Here is a 24,185-nt window from a genome sequence, read left to right on the forward strand (position 1 = left end):
ATAGCATTTCAGCTCAGAGTTTCATGCTACTTTCAACTGCTGGAATTCGTTAAGGAAGTTAGGTGGTCGTGAAGTCCGAAAGAACATTTCGTTCCATCATGTCCATACATGCATTCCATAAAAATCAGTAAAGACAGACACCTCCTTCCTTTCCAAGAAAATTTTCACATACGAAAGGCATTAACACAAAATAAACAGTTGCTCAATGACCAGATAAATATTGGAAAGTAGACTCAATACAGAATAATTGATGAAATCACATGAAAATGAAAAGAGCCTTTACCATCCTTCATCTCTCCCCCACACAATTCCCCCCCTCCCCCCCACCCCCTCACTCACATTCCATTTCAGCTCTCGCTCCTGCTCCTCACCTTCTCATCTAGCCCACAATCCATCACACTGCTATGTACTTATGTCCACTCATCATGGTTCCTCCTCCCAAATAAATGAATAAATAAATCTCCATCGCTATTCCTTCTCTACTCTTACACAGTATATAACTACGTAGAAACATACTTAAATAGAATTACACACATACAATAATCAAATTTAGAAAAGATTATTTGTAGGTCAAGGACAAAGTAGTGGAAGGGGTATGTTGGCAACAGTACAAAACACAAACACATACTTGAAGTACGGAAACAAACAGAACCTTTGTAGGTCAAGGACAAAGTAGTGGAGAGGGTATGTTGGCAACAGTACAAAACGCAAACACAAACACATACTTGAAGTACGGAAACAAACAGAACTCAGTGCCGAGCATAAAAGTGTGTTGTGAGAAATGCATAGTGCTGCAGAACATGTAAAAAGTAGACGAAAATTATCGGTGTCTAACACAGAAAACAACGATGTGCTAGCAGACGGCATTTCCCGATGTAAGCGAGAAAGAAGCCGAAAAATCACCGTAAATACAAACCAACTTGTTCCTAACGAACTGTTTATCGGTCTAAAAAGCAAATCAAAATGTAAATAAATTTAATTACAGACCACTGATGATGCTTTACCTGAATAAAGCGAAACGCGTCTGGTGACAAAATCACGCATTTTTGTATTTGCAACGACGGACGAAAAATACCCTCATGAATTATAAAGCAACTATGGACACTATGGCCACACAAATGAAAAATTGAATGTCCTTTGCTTTGGGAATCTTGGTACTCACCGCACACAAACACGTCTCATGCGTAAATTTTCTGTCACCAATGTGCGAGTGGCACAAGGTGATATTTTCAGTATTGCAGAAAGTGGTAGTAAGGTTATTCGTCAGTTCTCTCTCACAATGACTGCAGCATTAGGTCTTGTTCTTGAAGAACAGTAGTTGTAACCCAGGTACACCTTTCTTTGAAGTAAATTTTCTCCCCTGATTAAACTATTTAAATCAACTTCGAGTTGTGTTGTAGAGAAAAAAAGACTCTCCATAGGCCACTTGTACTAACGTACAACCCTTAGATGAAGATTAGTAGAGACTGAATCAGTCTTTCAAAGCCTCACATTGTTCACTGTGTATCACCTCCATTGTTGCGGTCGGCGATACCGGACGTGTCTCATCTTGGCCGTCTCTCACAGACGCGAACCAATCAGGAGTGGAACAATGAAATTAATATGGCGTGCTTCTTACACATTAAGCCAACAGATCATAAAATTAAATTCTAACACGAGAAACTAAGACGGTTAAAAAATTATGATCGGTCTTTATTGACTAACCCTCGTAGTAAAGTACTGAGGTAATGCAATATGATGAAGAATGTAAACTATCAAGTCATGTAAAGGTAAGCAGTGCAATGAAAATTTAGAAAATTACCATGAAGTATTCGAACATTATTTTTAGGGTTTCGTTGCGCAATAGGCAAAAACGGATCGAATACAGAATCACTTCATTGACCATCTGCCTGTCTGTCGGTACGACTGCTTAAATCTCTGTTTCACCAGATTAGATTTACTTTCATTCCAATTGATCCGTAGTGAGGGGGTCCTCTAGGATGTAGAACATGTCAGAAAAATAATAATACATGACAAATATTTACAATTGAAACAAATAAGCTAATGTACCTTCCATAGGTCCCAAGTGGAATGATCGTCATTTTCTTAATGAACACTATATGAAAGAATGATCCTAGAAACACTCATTTACTAAGAACACATTAATGCACTGAATTTAAAGTAAAAAAATGTTTTTATTTACACCTTAATAAACAAATAATGTAACTACTACAATAATTATTACAATGCACACATTACTGCACTGAAATGGTGCAGAAGTGGGATTATATATATATATATATATATATATATATATATATATATATATATATATATATATACACAAATCAGTTAGCTCTACTGAGAAATTCATCAATGGAGTAGTAGGAGTTGGACACCAATAAATCCTTTAGGCTTCTCTTAAACCGAATTTCACTGGTGTTAAGCTTCTTATGCCTGTTGTGAAGTTACTGAAATCGTGTGTTCCTGAATAATGCACTCCTTTTTGTACCACAGTAAATCCTTGTGAAAATTATTCTTATTTTTACTATAGATTCCATGAACTGAGCTGTTGGTTTGAAAAAGTTATGTGTTTGTGATGACAAATTTCATTAAGGAACAAATATATTGGGAAGCAATAGTTAGAATCCCTAGTTTATCCCTAGTTCCCTAAATAGGCTTCTGCAGGATGTTCTTGAGTTCACACCACATATAACTCCTATTGCACGTTTTTGTGCCCAGAAAACTTTAGCTTGGCTTGATGAATTACCCCCAAAAATACTCCCATATGTCATTATGGAATGAAAGTAAGCATAGTGTGCCAGCTTTTTCATTTTTATATCCCCAATGTCTGACACAATTCGCTTTGCAAATAGAGATTTGTTAAGACGCTTCACCAGTTCTGTGGTGTGCTCCTCCCAGTTGAATTTATTATCAAGCTGTAATCCCAAGAATTTAACACTGTCCACTTCTTCTATCTAGTTGTCACCATATGTTAGGCACACACTTGTGGCCCACCCCTTAAATGTTCTAAATAGAATGTAGTGCGTTTTCTCAAAATTTAGTGACAGCGAATTAGCTAGGAATCAATGATTAATGTCCACAAATATTTTATTAGCCCATCTTTCTGAGGCTGCACTTGAATTGCTATTTAATGCAATGTTTCTATCATCAGCAAACAAAACAAACCTAGCACCTGGTAATTTTACTGATGAAAGGTCATTGATATACACGAGAAAAAGTAAGGGCCCTAAGATGGAACCATGTGGGACCCCACATATAATTAGTTCCCAGTTGGATGACGCCTAATAGCTTCATACATGTCTCTTTCCTAATAATGCCCTTTGCTTCCCGCCAGAGATATAAGATTTGAACCATTTTGCAGCATTTCTTGTTATACCATAATATTCTAACTTACTTAAAAGGATATTGTGATTTACACAGTCAAATAATTTTGACAGGTCACAAAATACACGTTGCCTGCAGTATTTTGTCTACATAATTAAGTACTTTTCACTGTAAGTGTAGAAGCCTTCTCAATATCAGAACCCTTTAGGAATCCGAACTGCAACTTTGACAGTATATTATTTGTGATAAGATAATAATAAAGCCGATTGTATATTGCCTTTTCTAAAATTTTTGAGAATGCTGGCAAAAGTGAAATTTGACAGAAATTTGATGGTATTTCTTTATGTCTCTTCCTAATCAGTGGCTGAAATTCAGCATATTTCAACCATTCAGGAAATATTCCAGTGATAAAGGACTGGTTACAAAGATTGCTTAATATGTTAATTAACTCAGAATCTCATTCTTTAATTAATTTTGTTGGTATTTCATCATACCCACAAGATGTTTTTGATTTTTAAGATTTTATGGTGGAAATTAGTTTTGCTAGGGTAGTAAGGGTCAAGTTCATTTTATGGAAGTTACTTGAAATGTCTGGTCTAAGGTGTTCCATGGCAGTATATACCGAACCTGACAACAGCTATAAAATGTTTGTTGAAAAGGTCTACAACACTATACACATCTGTCACCAATGTATCATTTACTCTTAATGCTATTTATCCCTCTTCATGTCTGGTTCTACAGGTTTTCTGCTTCACTATATCCCACTTTGTCTTAATTTTGTTATCTGATATGACTATCTTTTCCTTATAATATATTTGCTTTGATGTCCATATTACAGTCTTTAATACTTTGCAGTATTTCTTGTAATGTGCCATAGCATCAACATCAGAACTGTTTCAGATTGACAGATACAATTTTCTTTTTGTTTTACAAGATAGCTCTATTCCTTTAGTAATCCACGGCTTCTTTGTACATTTTGTTCAAACCTTGGTTACTTTGGAGGGAAAACAGTGTTCAAATAAGGTAAGCACCTTACTAGCAGACGTGTTATATTTTTCATTCATGCCATGAACACAGTAAACATCACTCCAGTGGATGTCTCTGAGGGTAAAATAATCAATTTTTGACTTATTGGTTACCCTCTTAAGCTCATATTTAACAGAGTTTATATTCTGTTCACAATTAACATTTAAAAGAAGGAACTGCATGTCATGGTCTGAGAGGCCAATGACAATTGGTTTTGTAACATAATTTTGTCCATTGGACTCTTCTATAAAATTATTATAATGGCCGTTTGTCAGCAATTGGCTACCCTAGTGAGGAACTTTACAGTGGGAATTAAGTTGAATGATAGTGTTACTAACTCAAATAAGTTATTATTGGGAGATTATTTAAGGAAATCTACATTGAAGTCACCAGCAACCATTATTTCTTTATTTTTGGTTGTTAGAAGAACCAGTACAACTTCAAGATGGTTTATGAACAGATTAAAGTTACCTGCAAGTGCTCGATATACACTTAATATTATGAAGGATTCTTTGTGAAATTCTAGTTCTGTAGCACATGCTTCCATATGCTGTTCTAGGCAACATCTATGAATGTCCATTTTCTTAAATTTATAACAGTTTCTGATGAATGTGGCAACTCGTACTTTCTCCATTTCTGCTTTATAAAAGTCAGGTTCTAACCTAAATCCTCTAAAAGTTAAAAGCTCTATACCAGTGGCCACATGATGTTCAGAGGGGCAGATTAAGTCAGCTTGAAACTTCCTGGCTGATTAACACTGTGTGCCGGACCGAGACTCGAACTCGGGACCTTTGCCTTTTGCAGGCAAGTGCTCTACCAACTGAGCTACCCAAGAACGACTCACGACCCGTCCTCACAGCTTTACTTCTGCCAGCACCTCGTCTCCTACCTTCCAAACTTTATAGAAGCTCTCCTGCGAGGACTGTGAGGACGGGTCGTGAGTCGTGCTTGGGTAGCTCAGTTGGTAGAGCACTTGACCGCGAAAGGCAAAGGTCCCGAGTTCGAGTCTCGGTCCGGCACACAGTTTTAATCTGGCAGGAAGTTTCATATCAGCGCACACTACGTTGGATAGTGAAAATCTCATTCTGGCTGTGTCAGCTTGGTTTGTGGACTCTGAATCAACTATGCAGATAATTAATTCTTTAAATTTATTTCTCACTCCTCGAATATTTTGATGCGATAAAGATAGCTGATATTCCACATTGACTGGCTTAAAACTGGGTAGAGTTGAAATTTCTGCTGATTGTTGAAAATTCTTAACCAATAGCTGTTTATGCTGATTTAATAAGCTAGAATTATATATTTATTTGTTTCTTTCTCAAACTGAAGGTTTGTCTCAATCCTAACCTCTCTTAAAACTTGGTTTCTTTCTGTCCTCCCTATCTTAAGAAAGGGTCTTTTCTGAACCCTAGAACCACTCGTATTTTATCACTCATGACAGTGCCTCCACCCTTTAACTTTCCTGCTATTTTACCAGCCAGTTTACCCTACCATTTCCTGTTGAGGTGAAGGCCATGCCTAGTATAATCCCACCTATTGAGAGGATCAACAGGAACCGCACCAATGTGTGACCCTGCACCAAACATAAGCAGCTGTTCCAACTCCAAATTAACTCTCTTGACAGGAGAGTTCAAATGAGGTCAGTCATAGTGCCGACGAACAGATACAAGTTCAACACTAATATGCTTCGATGCTGATGCAATCTTTGCCAGATAACACTTTATACTGTACCCAGGATCTCGGTCAATACTATTACCTGACTCACCTACTATAACCACAGTATCTTCCTTAGCGAAATCTTTGCAAAGTGATCCCAAATCCTTGGTCATCTGCTCCAGACCAGCACTAGGTTTAAGAAAATTGGTGTCGTGGTATTCTGATCCTAGCTCATCCTCCAAAAGTTGGCAACACTTCTTCAATGGGAACTTTCTTTCTCTTTACTGATTTCCCTACATTCTTACTTTTCAATTTTCTGCTGAAAGTTTGTTGTGCCCTCTCTACATCTGTATCTGCTTCACGCTCACCAGCTTCTAACTGCAGCAACAGGTCAAATCTATTTTCCACATTCACCACAAAGTTGTCAGGCAAAGTTCTAGGCCTGTTCCTCTTGTTGCCTGTCGCCACTTCCAACCTCCCTTTACCCTTCTCCCTCCTTAACCTGTCAAGGTCTCCTCTGGCCTTGTGTAACACAGCCTGAAAGGCTGCAATTTTCCCCTCCTGTTCTAGCATCTTCCTATCTCTACTACATATCTTACAAAACCATTGATGAGTCTCATTTACTTCCCCTTCTCCCACGCCACTGGAGTCACTTACATGGAAAAAACTACAGCACCCGTTACACCAAAGTCCCGACCTAAAAATTCTACGGCAAGTCAAGCACTTTTCACTCATGATAAACGTAATAGTTTATTAAAAGTATGTCAGTCAAATTACAGAGAAACACAAAATATTATTCCACGAACATGGCCTATACCCAACTATGTAAACAAGAACAAAAGGGCAAAGTTTCTGAAACAACAACTTAAACTTAACGCTACTTTCCGGAAATGTGAGTTAAATAATGAAGACGTACGCTACAGTTAAATTACTGGAGAGAGCAAAGAACAATTAAACGAAATTCTGTAGACTTTCTGCTGCAAAACATAAATAGAAAATACGACTGTAATGTGACTGTACGATCTTCTCGCGTTTTCTGCTATATTACGTAAAGAAAAATGAAACCTTTAATGGTACGCCTATAAAACACACTTATACACCTATTCAGCACGTAATCAGTACTAAAGTAAATGTTTTTATAATCTAAAATGACTTATCTTTACGAGAACACCAAAACTTGCGCTAGGCGCCTGGCTGCAGAGCTGCAGGGCAACGGATGGACGCAGCAAGCTGAAATTTAGGCCACGCTAAGGTCTACGGACGCTTAGTAGCGTAAAAAAATTGAAGCTTCTAAGTCGAAGTAATGAAAAGATGCTGCCATTTACGTGAATATTTTGATACTTGCAAATTGACTCATCTAAAATTATAGAGACTTTCCGCTGATCTAGAGTCATGAAATGCGATACGATGCTAGGTTTCACTGTAGAAGTAAAGGAAAACTCTGAAAATAGAGAATTTGTAATTATATCATACGAATTTCTTTTCTTCGTTTGTTAGCTGGCTTAGGTCTGCTCCTCCGTCTGTTGATTGATACCCCTTCTTTTTCAGAAACGGGTACATATGTCATTTTAAAAGTCATGCCACATACAGAAGTGTATAGTCCTTTGGTGGTATTAGGTGGTTAAGCTTCTACCTCAATGGAAAGAAAAGATAACAGCCATTTATTTCACATCTTTTGATATTCGCTCACTCACTCATTAAAACGTGTAGTGTACTTCCAGTTGGGGTAGAATCATGAAATTTAGCACGAAGTGAGGTTTCCAAGTAAAAACTAAGGAAAAAATCAGAAAATTATATACATACTAATTTTGTATCCGGCTACAAACTTGAAAATATTCTCGAATGTCTTGGAGTCCTTGGAACCGATATCTTGCGAGTATCATTGTCGATAAGAGGCAACAAAATCTTGGAGATTTTCCATTCCTGAAATGGATGAACCGTCTACATACATAGCCGAATTTGTACGGAACCCTCAATGCGCGTCTCCTACTCGTACCCGGCCAGCTATTAAATTCAAATACATTCTAACTACGTTTCTTGCCATCGTCTGGGGTCATAGTGATTGCCCGTCAAGTGTAAATATAGTGCTCCACGTGTAGCTGCACTTCTGAGTGTAAACTGGTGAACGTTGGGTTTAGCCTGTTTCCAGAATTAGTAATTTTGTGGACATTTTTTAAAGTAGCCCAAAGACCAAATCCAAAGGGATGGAGCATAACAGAAAGCGCCTGCTTGGATTAGTGCTTTAGGAGCAGTAATAGCGAGTCTGGTAACTGTGCAAAAAGAGAGCGTGACTGACCTGTGAGGGTGTAGACGGAAAACTCGCTGGAGAAGGTGGAGATGAAGCCGGCGAGGCTGCAGAGCGCGCTGGAGCGCCAGTCGCGGTCGTGCACCGAGTACACGCCCCGGTAGTGCGCGTCGGCCGCCGCGATGATCAGCAGGTACGACCCCATGAACAGGTCGCCGATCGCCAGGTTCGTGATCAGGAACGAGTGCACCTGCCGCACACACACATGTGGGGGACGCTGTGCTGATCACCCTTTCGTGCTTTCAACAGATGGTGAGTGAGAAAACATGGGGTAATAAGTGGCAATGATGTGGTGCACAGGGGAATTATTAAACCTCGAATAACCAAGAGAAGGGGGTAGTGAGGAGATATTGAAGGGCTTAAGTGAGAAACCAATGCAGAGACATTGTAGACAGTGTCCCATGAAGAATGGTGAATGTGGAGGGACATGACAGAAACGATCATCCGAAGCAACAGGTTTAGTAAACAAGTGCTCTAAAACGCATACCTTAAGAGCCATGAGCACATCTTCACCTTCGATACTGTGAAACAAATCCCTTTTGCTGAAAGCTTGGTCCATACTAACTCCCCATTAAATATAGAAAGTAAGAATCGTATAATAGAACCGTTTTTTTAAGAGTATAGAAGATGAAGAAGCGCTAATAACTTTTGAGGTATGCCTTTTAGAGCCCACGTTTACTGCTCATTTTTGCTTCGAATGATCGTTCCTGTCGTACCCTTGAATATTGACCATTCCTCCTGGGATACCTTGTATCAGCTGGTTCACAGTAGAACGAGTGCTAAGGCATTATGGAATGGTTTACGTACGAGTGAAGTCTCTTACTCGAACGTAGCATGTCTGCAAAACCTTACACGCTCCCCAGCATCGGCTTCTTTATACAACGTGTTTACATCCTTAAATTTAAGGCTGAGTTTTTGTTCAACAAGTAGATATAACCAAGATGAGTAATAAAGGTTAATAATAATTTATTTTTAATGTTTTGTGTCGTCGTTTATTTCTTTCTTTTATTCATTTACTGCTTATTTTGCCTTGCCACATTAGGGCCTTAAAGTCTTCTCTTACATCTGAGTAGTAACAACACGCACTAGTTACACGAATAATAATAATAAAATAGTGGAGGCATTCAGAAGGATATTGATTAGCTTACCGTTTTTGAAGCCTCGTTTGGTATTAAAAGAAGTGGAAGGTTTAATGAAAGAGCAGATTTTGAGGTGAAAGTGACAGTGGCTGCTAGGAAAGAAGAGAAGCACAAAGAGTGCCCGAACTCTTACGGGAATCGGCAACGCGCCGCGAGTAATGAGTATAATGGGCGGCGGGGGCACTATGAATGTAGTGGGGGACAATACGTTGAAAATGTGGTCTTGCGGGAGGCGTGCCAGAGATAAATCCCTGCATTCGTACTATCCTCTGTGTCCTCGGTGGCTCGGATCAATAGAGCGTCTGCTAAGTAAGCAGGAGATCCCGGGTTCGAGTCCTGGGCGGGGCACACATTTTCATCTGTCCCCGTTCACATATGTCAACGCCTGTAAGCAGCTAAGGGTTTTCATTTCATTGGAATTTTACTTTCTTGAGAACGGGTATTTATACCATTTTATTCAGATGGTAGTGTAAGGGTTGGAGATCCACTGGAAGGGCCGGCCGCGGTGGTCTAGCGGTTCTAGGCGCTCAGTCCGGAACCGCGCGACTGCTACGGTCGCAGGTTCGAATCCTGCCTCGGGCATGGATTTTTGTGATGTCCTTAGGTTAGTTATGTTTAAGTAGTTGTTAGTTATGTTTAAGTAGTTCTAAGTTCTAGGGGACTGATGACCTTAGAAGTTAAGTCCCATAGCGCTCAGAGCCATTTACACTGGAAGGAGTGCAACAGAAAACATAAAGTGTGATAATCTCTGCGCTTTTTCGGCCCATAGCCATGATAATTGTTCCTAGACGGAGCGGTATGGTCGAAATAGCAAACATCACAAATGTATCAGAAACAAGTATTCATCGTCAGTTTCAGCCGACGTGAGCTCTCATAAGAAAGTTCTTGGAGAGCAGGATCGCTGTACTCGAGACTGTCGAGTGTTTGTTAGTCTACGGGTCTCTTTTTAAGACCGAGTCGTTATATTTTCTTTATATTTCTGTAATGACTGAAGTGTGCTGCCAGATTTACTTAATAAATTATCTGATTGACGAATGCTGTTAAGAAAAATAATTTGCATCAACAATAAGGTCTGTTTTCCTGCAGAACAGTTTGAACAAAAATGGGTGTATGCAAAGTATTTTTGCCCTTGTTGTACATAACATTTCTGTTGTATCCCCAACCCCTGACAATACCTGACCGATATTCAGAAGAATTTCACGCTACCGTACGAAGCGCACGGGACAAATAGTGACCCCGAAGGAGACTTTCCTCTAATACTGGGTAACACCGCTCTAAACTTCTCAACGGCTGCTATTCAGAGGGTATAGAGAGCCCACAATATACGTCAAGCCACTCTTAGAAGATCTGATCCCACAGAGTTACCAAATTCCGGCAGTGTTGACTAATACGTTTCGTCTCCTGTTCCAAAATGTCCCAGACATTTGCTGTGGGAATAAGATTTATCAATTTAGTGGGTCAGTCGAGGCGCGATAGTTCGTCTGGGTGTTCGCCAAACCAAGAAATTTACATGTGTAGCTGTGTGAACGCAGCTGCTGTTATTTTCGATTGCCCACAGCATTCTCATAACGGATATGTAAAAGAAATGGCAACACTTCGTCGTCCTGAGTGCTGTAACGAAGCACAGTTGTCCAAGTTAACGGTAACCCAATTGAGTGGGCTGAAGTCGTTTTACCTAAAACAGCCCCAAAACATCACAAAACCGGCTCTGGTTTGAACTCCACCATCGGGCATACAACTTCACCCCATGATCCATGGCTGCGTGACGTATCAAGTGCCCGCCTGGTAACAGTTTTGCACTACCTACAGCCCTCAAATAGCTGCACTGTTATGCAATCGACAAATATCTTGCCATATACATTAAATACATTACGTGATATACACTGATGGAAAAAAAACTTGCAGCACCAAGAAGGAGTTGTGCGACATAAGCGAAAGAGGATAGGTTTGTTTCTACATGTGAAAGATAATGTATATTAAAATTCCGCGGAAGTCCCATAAAACTGGCCCTAGTAGCGCCACTGTGAGGGTGCAAATCACATTTGCTTTAAATACTCGCTTTAACGGTCCTGAGTGTCACTTACCTTTGAGACTAGACGTGGTGAGTTCATGTTAGTCGAGATTGCGTTTAAGATGACAAAGACGCCGTTATCACCACCTCACTGAATTAGGACTAGATCGTGTTATAGAGTTACGAGGAATGGACGTTAATTTTCCGATACTGCAGAATGACTTGGCAGCAATGTAGCCATCGTACATGATTGCTGGCATCGGTGGTCACAGGAATGTACAGTCGCAAGGAGACCTGTCTCCGGAAGACCCTGTGGCATTGCCGAGAGGGAAGACCATCGTGTTTGGCGTGTGGATCTGGAGCATCGTGCTGCATCTGCACCATCAGTTCGAGCAGCAGCTGGCACCACAGTGAGACAACGAAATGTTACAAATATGGTACATCGAGGACAGCTCAGAGCCACATGCGCTGTAGCCTGCATTCCACTGTTCCCAAACCATCGCCATTTGCGACTTCCGTGATGTCAATCGAGAGCTTATTGGACGGCAGGGTCGAAGTCTGTTGTGTTTTCCGATGTAAGTTCGTTCTAGCTCGGTGCCAGTGTTGGCCATGTGTTGGTCAGAAGGAAACCAGTTGAGCGCCTGCAACCAATCCATCGGCGTGATAGACACGCTGGGCGTACATGTGGAGCTATGGTCTGTGATGCGGTTTCACATGACAACAGAAGCACTCTCCTGGTTATCCCACGCCCCCTAACGGCAGATTTGTACATCAGCCTGGTGATTCGAGCCGTCGTGGTGCCATTCATGAACAGCATTAAGGAGTGTATTCCAAAAGAATAACGGTCGCTCACGTACCGCTGCTGTATCTCAACCAACTATCCAGTATGTCGACATGTTGCCTTGGCCTGTTCGGTCACCAGATCTGTCTCCAGTCGAGCACATATGAGACATCATCGGATGACAACTACAGAGACAGCCACAAACAGCACTAAGCGTCCATGTATTGGTCGGCAAAGTGCAATAGGCTTGGAACTGCATCCCAAAAACTGACATCCGGCATCTTTACAACACAATTCATGCACGTTTGCATCCTTAGACTCAACGTTTTGGCGGTTACACCGGTGATTAATGTACCAACATTAAATATTTACAATAGCTCTTCTCGCTTTTACGTTAACTTGTGATCTTGCAACATTAATCACTTAAATATGTTACCTAGCGAATGTGCTCACGAAGTTTCATTACACCAAATTAATTATTTTTGGGTGCTGCGATTTTTTCCTTCAGTGTAGTTTCACCGTGATATGTGGCCTGCAGATTTATGAAATGTTTCCTAAGGTAGTTTCCCATAAAGTTCGGTGAATGTTGCTTCACATTGGAATGTTTTGGACTGTGTCTCCATTTGGGGCACCTGGTCGTTGGAACAGCTGCGGTTTGTCACTACGTTAACGCGAATACACATAGCAGTGCAATAACATTTAATTTACTAAATCAACTGTCGGCTGCGAACTAAAACGACATACTACATTCATGACATAATACGTGCATGACCCCTACATTAAGTTCCTTAACACACTTCGAAAGGCATGTTTCCAGTCACCGGCAGTATAAACAGTAAACGGTTAATATTCTTTTTATGCTCGGATCTGTAGCTTCTTTGAATTTCATGTACAAGATCATCTTTTTTTTTTACATTACATGCTTTTATTCGAAACAAATATTTTATATCACGAGCGACTGACTAATAACGACATTAGACTACATTACGCAAATGTATGATACAAGTGGCCGTAAGTCATGGTCAACACCGCTTTGTGATATAAACCTGTAACAGCATTAATTCGCAGATCGTAGGTTCAGCGTCCAGGGAGAATAAGCGCAACCGTAATTGCAGGTTAGGATCTGCAGTTTGAGAATGAGGGACAGAAATATGCGGTTCTTTCCTGCTGATACCATAGTGTGCAGTAGGGTGTCGAACTTGAGGGACTGTGACCTAGACAAAATATCTGGTTGGTATGATGAGTGGTAGCTGGCTCTAAATGTAGAACAATGTACATCAATGCGGATGACTCGGAGAAACAAACCCGCAATACGCGGATGCAGTATTAGTAGTGTTCTTCTCAACAAGGTCAGGTAGCGTATAATGGTTACATATTTTAACGTCCTTCTGTTTACGACCTCTGGATGTCACATATTTTAGCTCTTGCCGTCGTAAGAACTTTGCTAATAAACGTCGCGCAACTAGGGTCAGCAGTCGTTGTGTGACTACTACCGAGTTACACAGCAAGACACTTAAAACAAAGTCATACTCTTTAATTGAAGAAGTTTTGACGAGTTAAAATAAGGTTTTAAAGCCTCTCGAGGCGGAGAAGCTGGTCATCTGCAAAGCTCGTAGAAAATTTAGTGGCGGGTACGAAACTTGAAATATGCAAGTAAATAATAAAGCTGAAAATTGTCTGGCTGAATACTTTTTATTGTTTTTTCTGAGAGCGGCTAGCTCTATGAAACACGACTGGAGTCTCGGTAATGACAAATTATCAAGAGTTGACCCCCACGCTTAGAAGGAACACCAAATTGCAAATAAAGGTCATGGCAGCTATAATACGCGATGTGGCCGAGCGGTTCTAGGCGCTACAGTCTGGAACCGCGTGACTGCTACGGTCGCAGGTTCGAATCCTGCCTCGGGCATGGGTGTGTGTGATGTCTTTAGATTAGTTAGGTTTAAGTACTTCTAAGTTCTAGGCGACTGATGACCTCAGAAGTTAAGTCCCATAGTGCTCAGAGCCATTTGAACCATTTTTTGAGCTATAATACGCAGCTGGCCTATTGGCAAGGACAATCCCCCCCTCCCCCCCACCCCCTCCCAAATACTCTGGGAGAGGAAATGAAGTATAGCGTAACGAAGTGTTTCTCTTTTAAGAAAATGTCTTAAAAATTGATATTACGCAGGTTTTTAACTGGGTGAGCAACGGAACTTTTTATGGCTACTTACAAGTCACCGTTCGTCTACCAAAATATATTAAAAATACTGCATACCACCAGGTCAAGACCGCCCCCCCCCCAATAGAAACTATTGTATAGGCGCCCCTGCCTACGTTACCTCTACATAAAATTAAATAATCTTTGAAATGGACGAAGTACTAAACAGTGGAGTGAAGTAATCAATAATTTTTGACAACATTTCTCTTGGGGAAAGACAGCGGTGTAGCCAAAATAATTTAAAACTGGTTAAAAACAGTCTTGACCGTAGTTAAATATTTATTGGTGATGGTAACAGGTTTCGGTAACAGGTTTCGGTAACAGGTGATAGTAATCAGACCATCTATATTAAAAAAGCAATACATTAGGAATTTAGACGGAAGTCTGACGATAGTAGTAAACTATAATCTACGAGTACGTGACGTATGACCAAAATTATACACATGATGGTGGGCGGTGACGATGGACGGAGAAGGTGTTGTAGTTCCACTATCATCACGTGCTGAGGAGAACAACGGAATTGTTGCTTAAATATAGCATGTTAAGTAACATTAGTCACTGTCACAGTTTTGAAATCGTCAACCGTTAAAACGTGCCTTTCGACAATACCACGCCGCCTCCATGGTAAGGGTTGGGTTGTTTGGAGGAGGAGACCAAACAGCGAGGTTATCGGTCTCATCGGATTAGGGAAGGACATGGAAGGAAGTCGGCCGTGCCCTTTCAGATGAATCATCCCGGCATTTGCCTGAAGCGATTTACGTAAATCACGGAAAACCTAAATCAGGATGGCCGGACGCGGGATTGAACCGTCGTCCTACCGAATGCGAGTCCAGTGTGCTAACCACTGCGCCACCTCGCTCGGTCGTCCATGGTAAACGACGGTAGTATTTTCACTTGCACTACGATGCAGGAGCAGTCTACAACATCTGACGTGCATTTCTACATGCCTGCCTGCGGGGCAGTACGTTTTTAACATCCAGTCGCTGTCGCAGTAGTGAAATTGTCTTCTGTTGGATGTCGCATATCGACATGTCGACGCCGTCTCCATGGGAACCTTTTTGAGCTGTGGAAGACTTCACAGCAAACAAGGCAGAAGGGATAGATTACATTTCATCAGAATTTCTAAAGTCATCAAGAGAAGCGGCAACGAAACGATTATTCGAGTTGGTGTGTAGAATGAACGAGTCTGGCGATATACCAACTGACTTCCGGAAAAAATATCGTCCACATGATTCCGAAGATAGCAAGAGGTGGCACGTGCGAAAATTATTGCACAATAGGCTTAGCACCTCATGCACGCAAGCTGCTGACAATAATAATATACAGAAGAATGGAAAAGAAATTGGAGTATCTGTTGGACGATGATCATTTTGGCTTTAGGAAAGGTAACGGAAACAGAGAGGCGATTCTGATGGTGCGGTTGGTAATGGAAGGAAGACTAAATAAAAATCAAGGGTTGATCATAGTATTTGTCTACCTGGAAAAAGCGTTGCACAGTGTCAAATGGTGCAAGATGTTCGAAATTCTGAGGATAATAGGGGTAAGCTATAGGGAAAGACGGATAATATGCAACATTTATATGAATCAAGTAAGAATAATAAGAATAGAAGACCAAGAACGAAGTGCTCGGATTAAAAACGATGTAAGATAAACGTGTAGTCTTTCGCCCCTGCTGTTCAATCTATACACGGAAGAAGCAACGATGGAAATAGAAGAAAAGTTTGGTAGTGGAAATAAAATTCAAGGTAAAAGAATTTCCGTGATACAATTCGTTGATGACATACCTATCGTTATTGAAAGTGAATAAGAATTATATGATCTGCTGAACGGAGCGTACAGTCTAAGTATAGAACATGGATTGAGAGTACATCGAAGAAGGACGAAGTAATGAGAAGTAACAGAAATGAGAACAGCAGTAATCTTAACATTAGGATAGGTGGCCACGAAGTAGATGAAGTAAAGGAATTCTATTACCTGGGCAGCAAAATAACCACAGACGGACGGGGGAAGGAGGACATCAGAAGCAGACTAGCACTGGCAAAAAGCCATTCCTGTGCAAGATAAGTCTACTAATATGAATCATAGGCCTAAATTTGAGGAAGTACTTCCTGAGAATGTACGTTTTGAGCACAGCATTGAATGGCAGCGAAAGATGAGTTGTAGGAAAACTGGCACAGAAGAGTATCGAGGCATTTGAGATGTGGTGCTACAAACGAATGTTGAAAATTAAGTGGACTGATAAGGTAAGGAATGAGCTGCGCAGAATCAGCGAGGAAAGGAATACGTGGAAAACACTGACAAGGAGAAGGGACAGGATGATAGATCGTCTATTATAACATCAGGAAATGACTTCCAAGATACTAGAGGGAGCTGTAGAGGCAAAAACTGTACAGGAAGACAGTGACTGGAATACATCCAGCAAATAATTGAGAACGTAGGTTGTAAGTGCTACTCTGTGATGAAGAGGTTTGAAGGCCGTGTCCTACCAGTCAGAAGCCTGATGACTCAAAAATAAACATGAAATCTATGAGTTTTCGGCAAATCCCCACAGATGGCTACCAATGCTCTCACAGCCGATTATTACTGCTTACCCCGCCTATACATTGAGGTACACATGGGGTATGTATATGCACATTTACAGTATCGCATTCATAAGGTACAAAAGGGCATTGAGTTGACGGGACTGTCATTTGTACTCATATGAGTCATGTGAAAAAGTGTCAGACGTGATTATGGCGCACGACGGGATTTAACAGACTTTGAACGCAGAATGATACTTGGCGCAAGAGGCATAGGACATTCCGTTTCGGAAAATGTTAGGCAATTCAGTATTCCAGGACCCACAGTGACAAGAGCGTGCCGAAAACCCCAGATTTCGGGCATTGAAATCTTACCACGGATAATGCAGTCCACGGTGGCCTTCACTTACCGACCGAGAGCAACGGTGATTGCGTGGAGTTGTTGGTGCTAACAGAATAGCTCCACTGCTTGAAATAACTGCAGATATCAATGAGGGGACTGCCAAGGGGGTGGTTATTCAGAGAAAAATCTTGAATAATCAACGGAAGGATAACGTCCTACGAGTCGGGGCGTGGAATGTCAGAAGTTTGAACGTGGTAGGAAAGCTAGAAAATCTGAAAACTGAAATGCAAAGGCTCTATCAAGATGTAGGAGGGGCCAGTGAAGTGAAGTGAAGAGAAGACAAGGATTTCTGGTCAGATGAGTATAGGGTAATATCAGCAGCAGCAGAAAATGATATAACGGAAGTTGGATTCGTTCTGTATAGGAAGGTAGGGCAGAGAGCGTGTCACTGTGAACAGTTCAGTGATAGGGTTTTTCTTATCAGAATCGACAGCAAACCAACACTGACAACGATAGTTCAGGTATACATGCCAACGTCGCAAGCTGAAGATAAAGAGATAGAGAAAGTGCACGAGGTTATTGAAAGGGTAATACAGTATGTAAGGGGATATGAAAATCTAATAGTTATGGGGTCCTGGAATGCAGTTATTGAGAAAGGAGTAGAAGGAAAGGTTACAGAGAATTGGGGCAAGAATTGAGAGAGGAGATAGACTAACTGAGTTCTGTAACAAGATCCAGCTAGTAATAGCGAATACTCTGTTCAAGAATCACAAGAGGAGGGGGTATACTTGGAAAAGGCCAGATGATACGGGAAGATTTCAGTTAGATTACATCATGGTCAGACAGAGACTCCGAAATCAGATACTGAATTGTAAGGCGTACCCAGGAGCAGACATTGACTAAGATCACAATATAGTAGTGATGAAGACTAAGCTATAGTTTAAGACATTAGCCAGGAAGAATCAATACTCAAAGAAGTGGGATACGGAAGTACTACGGAATGACTAGATACGGTTGAAGTTTTCTAAGGCTTTAGGCAGAGCTAAAAGGTGGTAGGCAGTACAGTTAAAGAGGAATGGACATATCTGAAAGGGCCATCACAGAAGTTGGGAAGGAAGCCATACGTAAAAAGAATATAACTGCAAAGGAACCATGGGTAACAGAAGAAATACTACAATTGATCGATGAAAGGAGGAAGTACAAAAATGTTCCGGGAAATTCAGGAATACAGAAATACAAGTCGCTAAGGAATGAAATAAATAGGAAGTGCAGGGAAGTTAAGACGAAATGGCTGCAGGAAAAATGTGAAGACATCGAAAAAGAAATTATTGTCGGAAGGACAGACTCAGCATACAGGAAAGTCAAAACAACCTTCGGTGACATTGAAAGCAAGGATAATAACACAACATAAGAGTGCAACGGGAATGCCACTGTTAAATGCAGAGGAGAGAACGGATGAATGGAAAGAATACATTGAATGTCTTTACGAGGGGCAAGATTTGTCTGATGTGATAGAAGAACAAACAGCAGTCGATTTAGAAGGGATAGAGGATACAGTATTACAATCAGAATTTAAAAGAGCTTTGGAGGACTTAAGAACAAATGAAGCCGAAACGATGGATAACATTATCTCAGAATTTCTGAAATCATTGGGAGAAGTGGCAACAAAACGACTATTCGAGTTGGTGTGTAGAATGGATGAATCTGGCGCCATACCATCTGACTTTCGGAAAAGCATCATCCACACAATTCCGAAGATTGCAAGAGCTGACAAGTGCGAGAATTATCACACAATCAGCTTAACAGCTCATGCATCGAAGCTGCTTACAAGAATAATATACAGAAGAATGGAAAAGAAAATTGAGAATGCGCTAGGTGACGATCAGTTTGGCTTTAGGAAAAGTAAAGGGACGAGAGAGGCAATTCTGACGTTACGGCTAATAATGGAAGCAAGGCTAAAGAAAAATCAGGACACTTTCATAGGATTTGTCGACCTGGAAAAAGCATTCGACAATGTAAAATTGTGCAAGATGTTCGAAATTCTGAGAAATATAGGGGTAAGCTATATGGAGAGACGGGTCATATACAATATGTACACCAGCCAAGACGGAATAATACGAGTGGACCACCAAGAACGAAGTGCTCGTATTAAAAAGGGTGTAAGACAAGGATATGGCATTTCACCTCTTTAGTCTGTACATCGAGGAAGCAATGATGGCAATAAAGGAAAGAAATTACAATGAAATGAACACCCTTAGCTGCTTACAGTCGTTGACATACGTCAACGGGGACATGAAAATGTGTGCCCCGACTGAGACTCGAACCCGGGATCTCCTGCTTACATGGGAGACGCTCTATCGATTTGAGCCACCGAGGACACAGAGAATAGCGCGACTGCAGGGACTTATCTCTGGCACGCCTCCCGGGAAACTAACATTCGCAACGTATTCGTAGTGCTGCCGCCCATTATACTCATTACTTGCGGCGCGTTGGCGATTCCCGTAAGAGTTCGGGCACTGTTTGTGCATTCGCACAGAAGAAGAAGATGGTCAAGTGGCCGGTGAGCCTTAACTATATATATACTAAGATGGTATCTGCTCTTTCGGACATGTCCGGAAGAACAGATACCATGTTAGTATACTGCAGGATTTGGGGGCTGGAAAAAGTTACCCACAACATTCAGTTGCTCAGAAAGCACATAATAAAATTTCTGTTCATTACATTTTACAGTCACAAACGGCAGATCGGACTCGAAAGGTTTAGTAGTTTCGAATAACGGAGAAGGAAAGACGATATGCATTTCATCACAGATAGCGATAAGAAAAATACTTGAAAATGTCGAACAGAGGCCGAACTCAAACAGAAGAATATGTCAGAAATGTGCCGATTTCTCTACTTAACTTTTTATTTACTAGCGTTCACAGCTCCACTCACTATCTCCAAATGACTAAATGACAATATGTCAACTCAAATAACAACAGTGAACCACAATTAAAAAAAGACTGTTAATAAGTAAACCCGTTGCAACCAGAATACCAAACATACGAAGCACCCTAATACAAAAGTGCTGTGTGGATTTACGTGTTGACGTCTTTCGGATGGGTAACACGTGCAAAGTTGCGGTACTGGGACTGTGTCGTGACGCACCTGGTTGGAGTGCTTGAAGCGCATGCGCCAGGCGATGACGAGCGCGTTGCCGGCGGTGGCGACGACGCCGAGCACCCACACGCAGACGCGCAGCACCAGGTTGGACATGAGGTCCTCGCACGACGAGAACTCGTCGGGCGCCGGCAGGCAGCGCGCCGCGTGCCGCGCCACGCAGCAGAACCGGAACTCGTCCGTCACCCTGCGGGCACACACAGCCACCGTCAGCGCCCCGGACCGCCTCCTGTGGGAAATCTGCTGCGGTCGCGCCTGCAGGGAACGGTCTGTTGGGACGTACTGCTGGGACGAATTCTATTTGCCGCGCTTAACGGAGGTCGAGCAAATACCGATCTAGGATGTGCGGTGGTTAGACACAGCAGCCGCCTCCAGAAGAGTTGCGGTTCATCTTCCTATTCGGCCATCATGCTTTATGTTTTACGTGCTTTCCCTAATCGCTTAAGGTAAGTTGCTGGAATGATTCCCTTCAAATGAACGTCCAGGATTTCCTTCACCATACATACTTCCTGCACCTTTCTTTGTGTTCCGTCTGTAATGAACTAAAGTGCGCGTCATTTACGACGGCGGCCGAGTTTAGGTTCGTTCTGCGCATCTGACATCACAAAACACAGTCACCCAATGAACAGAGAACGACGTTGCCAGAGCTCGACTGCAGTGCAGAGCATGGGCGAGTGTCTTCAGCTTTAGAAACTTTCAGTTATAAATAAAGTAATCGAACAAAAGCAATGTCTTGATAGCAGACTTTATTTAATAGAAAGTTTAGAAAAAAGCATTCTTTACAGCAATTGCTTCATATTCTATTAATTAATTAAACCAAACAAGCAATAATTCAGGCGATAGCAAGGAAAGGTGTTTGTATCATTCTCGCTAACCGCTTTTTCGGATTAAAGAACAGCCATAATTGTTTATTTCCTATTGTACTTCGACGAAACGTGAGCAATTCGTAGTCATACCAACAGTGTTTGTCGGTATTTTGCGTGAGAGTTTAAAGTCCTCCAGAAGATCCATTGCGACGAGCTTCGTTAGTGTAATAGTTAAAGTGTCTGTCTACTAAGCAAAAGGTTCTGAGTGCGAACTTTGTACGTTTCTTAATATTTTATTTATTTAAAAACAATATCGAAGTGTCTTACTTCAAGAATTTTATACGTTTGAATATAATTTTTAGAAATTTCGAGTGGCAACTAAAGTCGGCCGGAGTGGCCGAGCGGTTCTAGGCGCTTCAGTCTGGAACCGCGCGACCACTACGGTCCCAGGTTCGAATCCTGCCTCGGGCATGGATGTGTGTGTTGTACTTAGGTTAGTTAGGTTTAAGTAGTTCTAAGTTCTACGGGACTGATAACCTCAGATCTTAAGTTCCATAGTGCTCACAGCCATTTGAACCATTTTTTTGGCAACTAAAATCGACCATACAGAAAGTATACGCTATACGCTATGGACTTTTACCTCTGCAATCTCTTCAAAACTTCGTGCTATAGTTTACTACATCTAATGCTGCACGAAACTGCGTTGAACATCGAAACAAAATGAAGTCATTTATGGGGGGAAGGTATCAGTCAAGAAGATGTGTACATATCAAATTTTCGGGCCAAATAATTTTTGTGAAATCGAATGATAAAGTGTGTCAAAGCAGTCGAAACACCAGCTGTCTGCACAGGCGAGCAGTGCAGTGATGACAAAATCGCGCACAGCGCGGAATGCGGGGAGCACGTCTCTGTAGCGGAAAGAGGGTTAATGCGGCCTTGGCGGCTTTACTTCATAAACTGCGCGCTCCCCCCTAAACGTAAGTTTGCGAACTATACCATGGCGCTGCTTCTCTTGGCGTGTGCAACTGGCAACGCAGCAATCTCCCGCGTCTGGGCGGGCATGCGCGAACAGCCAAGATAAAAGAATTCAACTATAGTCGTCGAAGAGACAGTAAATCCTAGCCTTCTCTTCTTTTTCATTTAGATATTTTTACAAATTTGCATTTCTAGAAAGCAACTGATTAGGAGATTCACGGCAAGAAACAGAAAACTATGAAATCTTTTCGCACTTGCGAATATGGACAACCATCGGCCGTGTAATGGATCAACGACAGTGAAAATTTTTGCCAGGCTGGGAGTCGACCTCGTCAACCCTATGTCTACAACCTACACCCATACATCCATTATGTATATATTTCCGTGCAGGGGAGACTTTTTAATTCAAAGTCGTTTGCCCGGTGTCGGCGAATAAATACGATATCGCACTGTCTGTGTTGTTCTGAAGTATGGAGGAATATTCCTGTCCGCCCCCAGTAGCTGAATGGTTAGCGTGACGGATTGTCAGTCCTCTGGCCCCGAGTTCGATTCTCGGGCAGGTCGGGGAATTTTCTCCGCCCAGCGATTGGATGTTGTGCTGTCCTCATCATCATACTATCATCCTCGTCGACTGCAGGTCGCCGAAGTGGCGTCAAATTGAAGGAACGGTATCCGGCGAACGGTCTGCCCGACGGGAGCGGTAAGTAAATAAATAAATGCAATGTTCCTTTGGATATGCATGCGTTCATGCAAGCCCGGAGGAACTTTGCATCGTACTTAATGAACAACACAGGTACTATAATATCGTAAACAGAAATGTACCAGCGATGAGGCAAGCAACAGTGTCATTCCCCTAATTATCTCTGTCACGTGCGTGTTGAAGGATAGTTTGACTATTTGACGATTATTTTCGTGTAGTGATTGCTACTTCATGAGGTAAATTCATATGGCATAACTGCCTAACAATCTCTTAAGAGAAATGTTAAGCCACCTGTTAGCAAGTTCTTACAATCGGACCTCACTTCGGCGACTTGTGCACACTAAAACTATCCCAGTAATCTTACCGGGGAAAGGAGAAATACAATTTAACGATAACGCGAACTGAGAGCTGAAGCATAGACCAAAGCAAGACCAAAGATTTTAGTGTCTGACCAGGATTCGGTACAGTGGCCTTATGGGCTATAGCTTGAATAAGAAAGCAGCACCAACATCAAGATTCACCTACCGACAATAAAGGCTGGAGGTATTGGCAACATGCTGATCACATGTTCCACCATCATACATCGCTTGCAGGCAGGAGTCCGCCAATAGGAACATGCCTAAGGCTTAATCCGTGAGTGGTGTTTACTATGTCATACGACATGGTCTGCAGACTTTATTGGATAAACTAAGTCTTCATTAAACTGAAGGAGCTTTGTGACATTTCGGTTGACAGCTTGCATAAAGTGAGAGAAGTTTCATGATAACTTCATGCGATTTAAAGTAAACTGATATATTTTCCTGGTTTACAACGATGTGTAGTAAAACAAGTTTAAATGCAACATTAATTATGTAAACTTACCGCAAAAATATAGTCATCGAGGAGGCATTACGGTAATAGCGTGTAACACAGCCTCTGGCCATGATAATGAACTTACTTCGTCGAGAAAGAGTCCACTAGTTTCCTCAGGTATGCCGTGTCCAGCTGAAGCCACTCACTACCTCAGTGATACCAAACTGGGCGGGGGGCGGGGGGAATGTCGCTTGCTGTGTTTCACCCATTGTTCCAAATAGTCCCAGGCATTTTGCACGGAATTAAGGTCAACTGATTTAGCAGGCCACTAGAGTTGCGACAGTGTGTCTGGGTGTTCGTCAACCTAGGAACGTTTGGGTGGAAGACGGGAGTGTAACGAAAACGCAGAAAAAATGTCGACACTTGGTACCGAAGATGTTCTACAC

At 41.7% G+C, this 24,185-nt stretch overlaps 1 protein-coding gene across 1 annotated transcript in view; it reads right to left on the reverse strand.

Moving 5' to 3' along the window:
- Positions 1–24,185, reverse strand: part of LOC124775580 (G-protein coupled receptor GRL101-like) — a 373,429-nt gene that overhangs the window by 115,436 nt on the left and 233,808 nt on the right. Inside the window, exons 21-22 of the mRNA XM_047250411.1 lie at positions 20,455–20,653; positions 8,306–8,504 (exon numbers count right to left, since the gene is read on the reverse strand). Coding sequence (XP_047106367.1) covers positions 8,306–8,504; positions 20,455–20,653 — 398 coding nt within the window. The remainder of the gene's footprint in view (positions 1–8,305; positions 8,505–20,454; positions 20,654–24,185) is intronic.

Source organism: Schistocerca piceifrons, chromosome 2, assembly GCF_021461385.2.
Source record: "Schistocerca piceifrons isolate TAMUIC-IGC-003096 chromosome 2, iqSchPice1.1, whole genome shotgun sequence".
NCBI lineage: Eukaryota > Metazoa > Arthropoda > Insecta > Orthoptera > Acrididae > Schistocerca > Schistocerca piceifrons.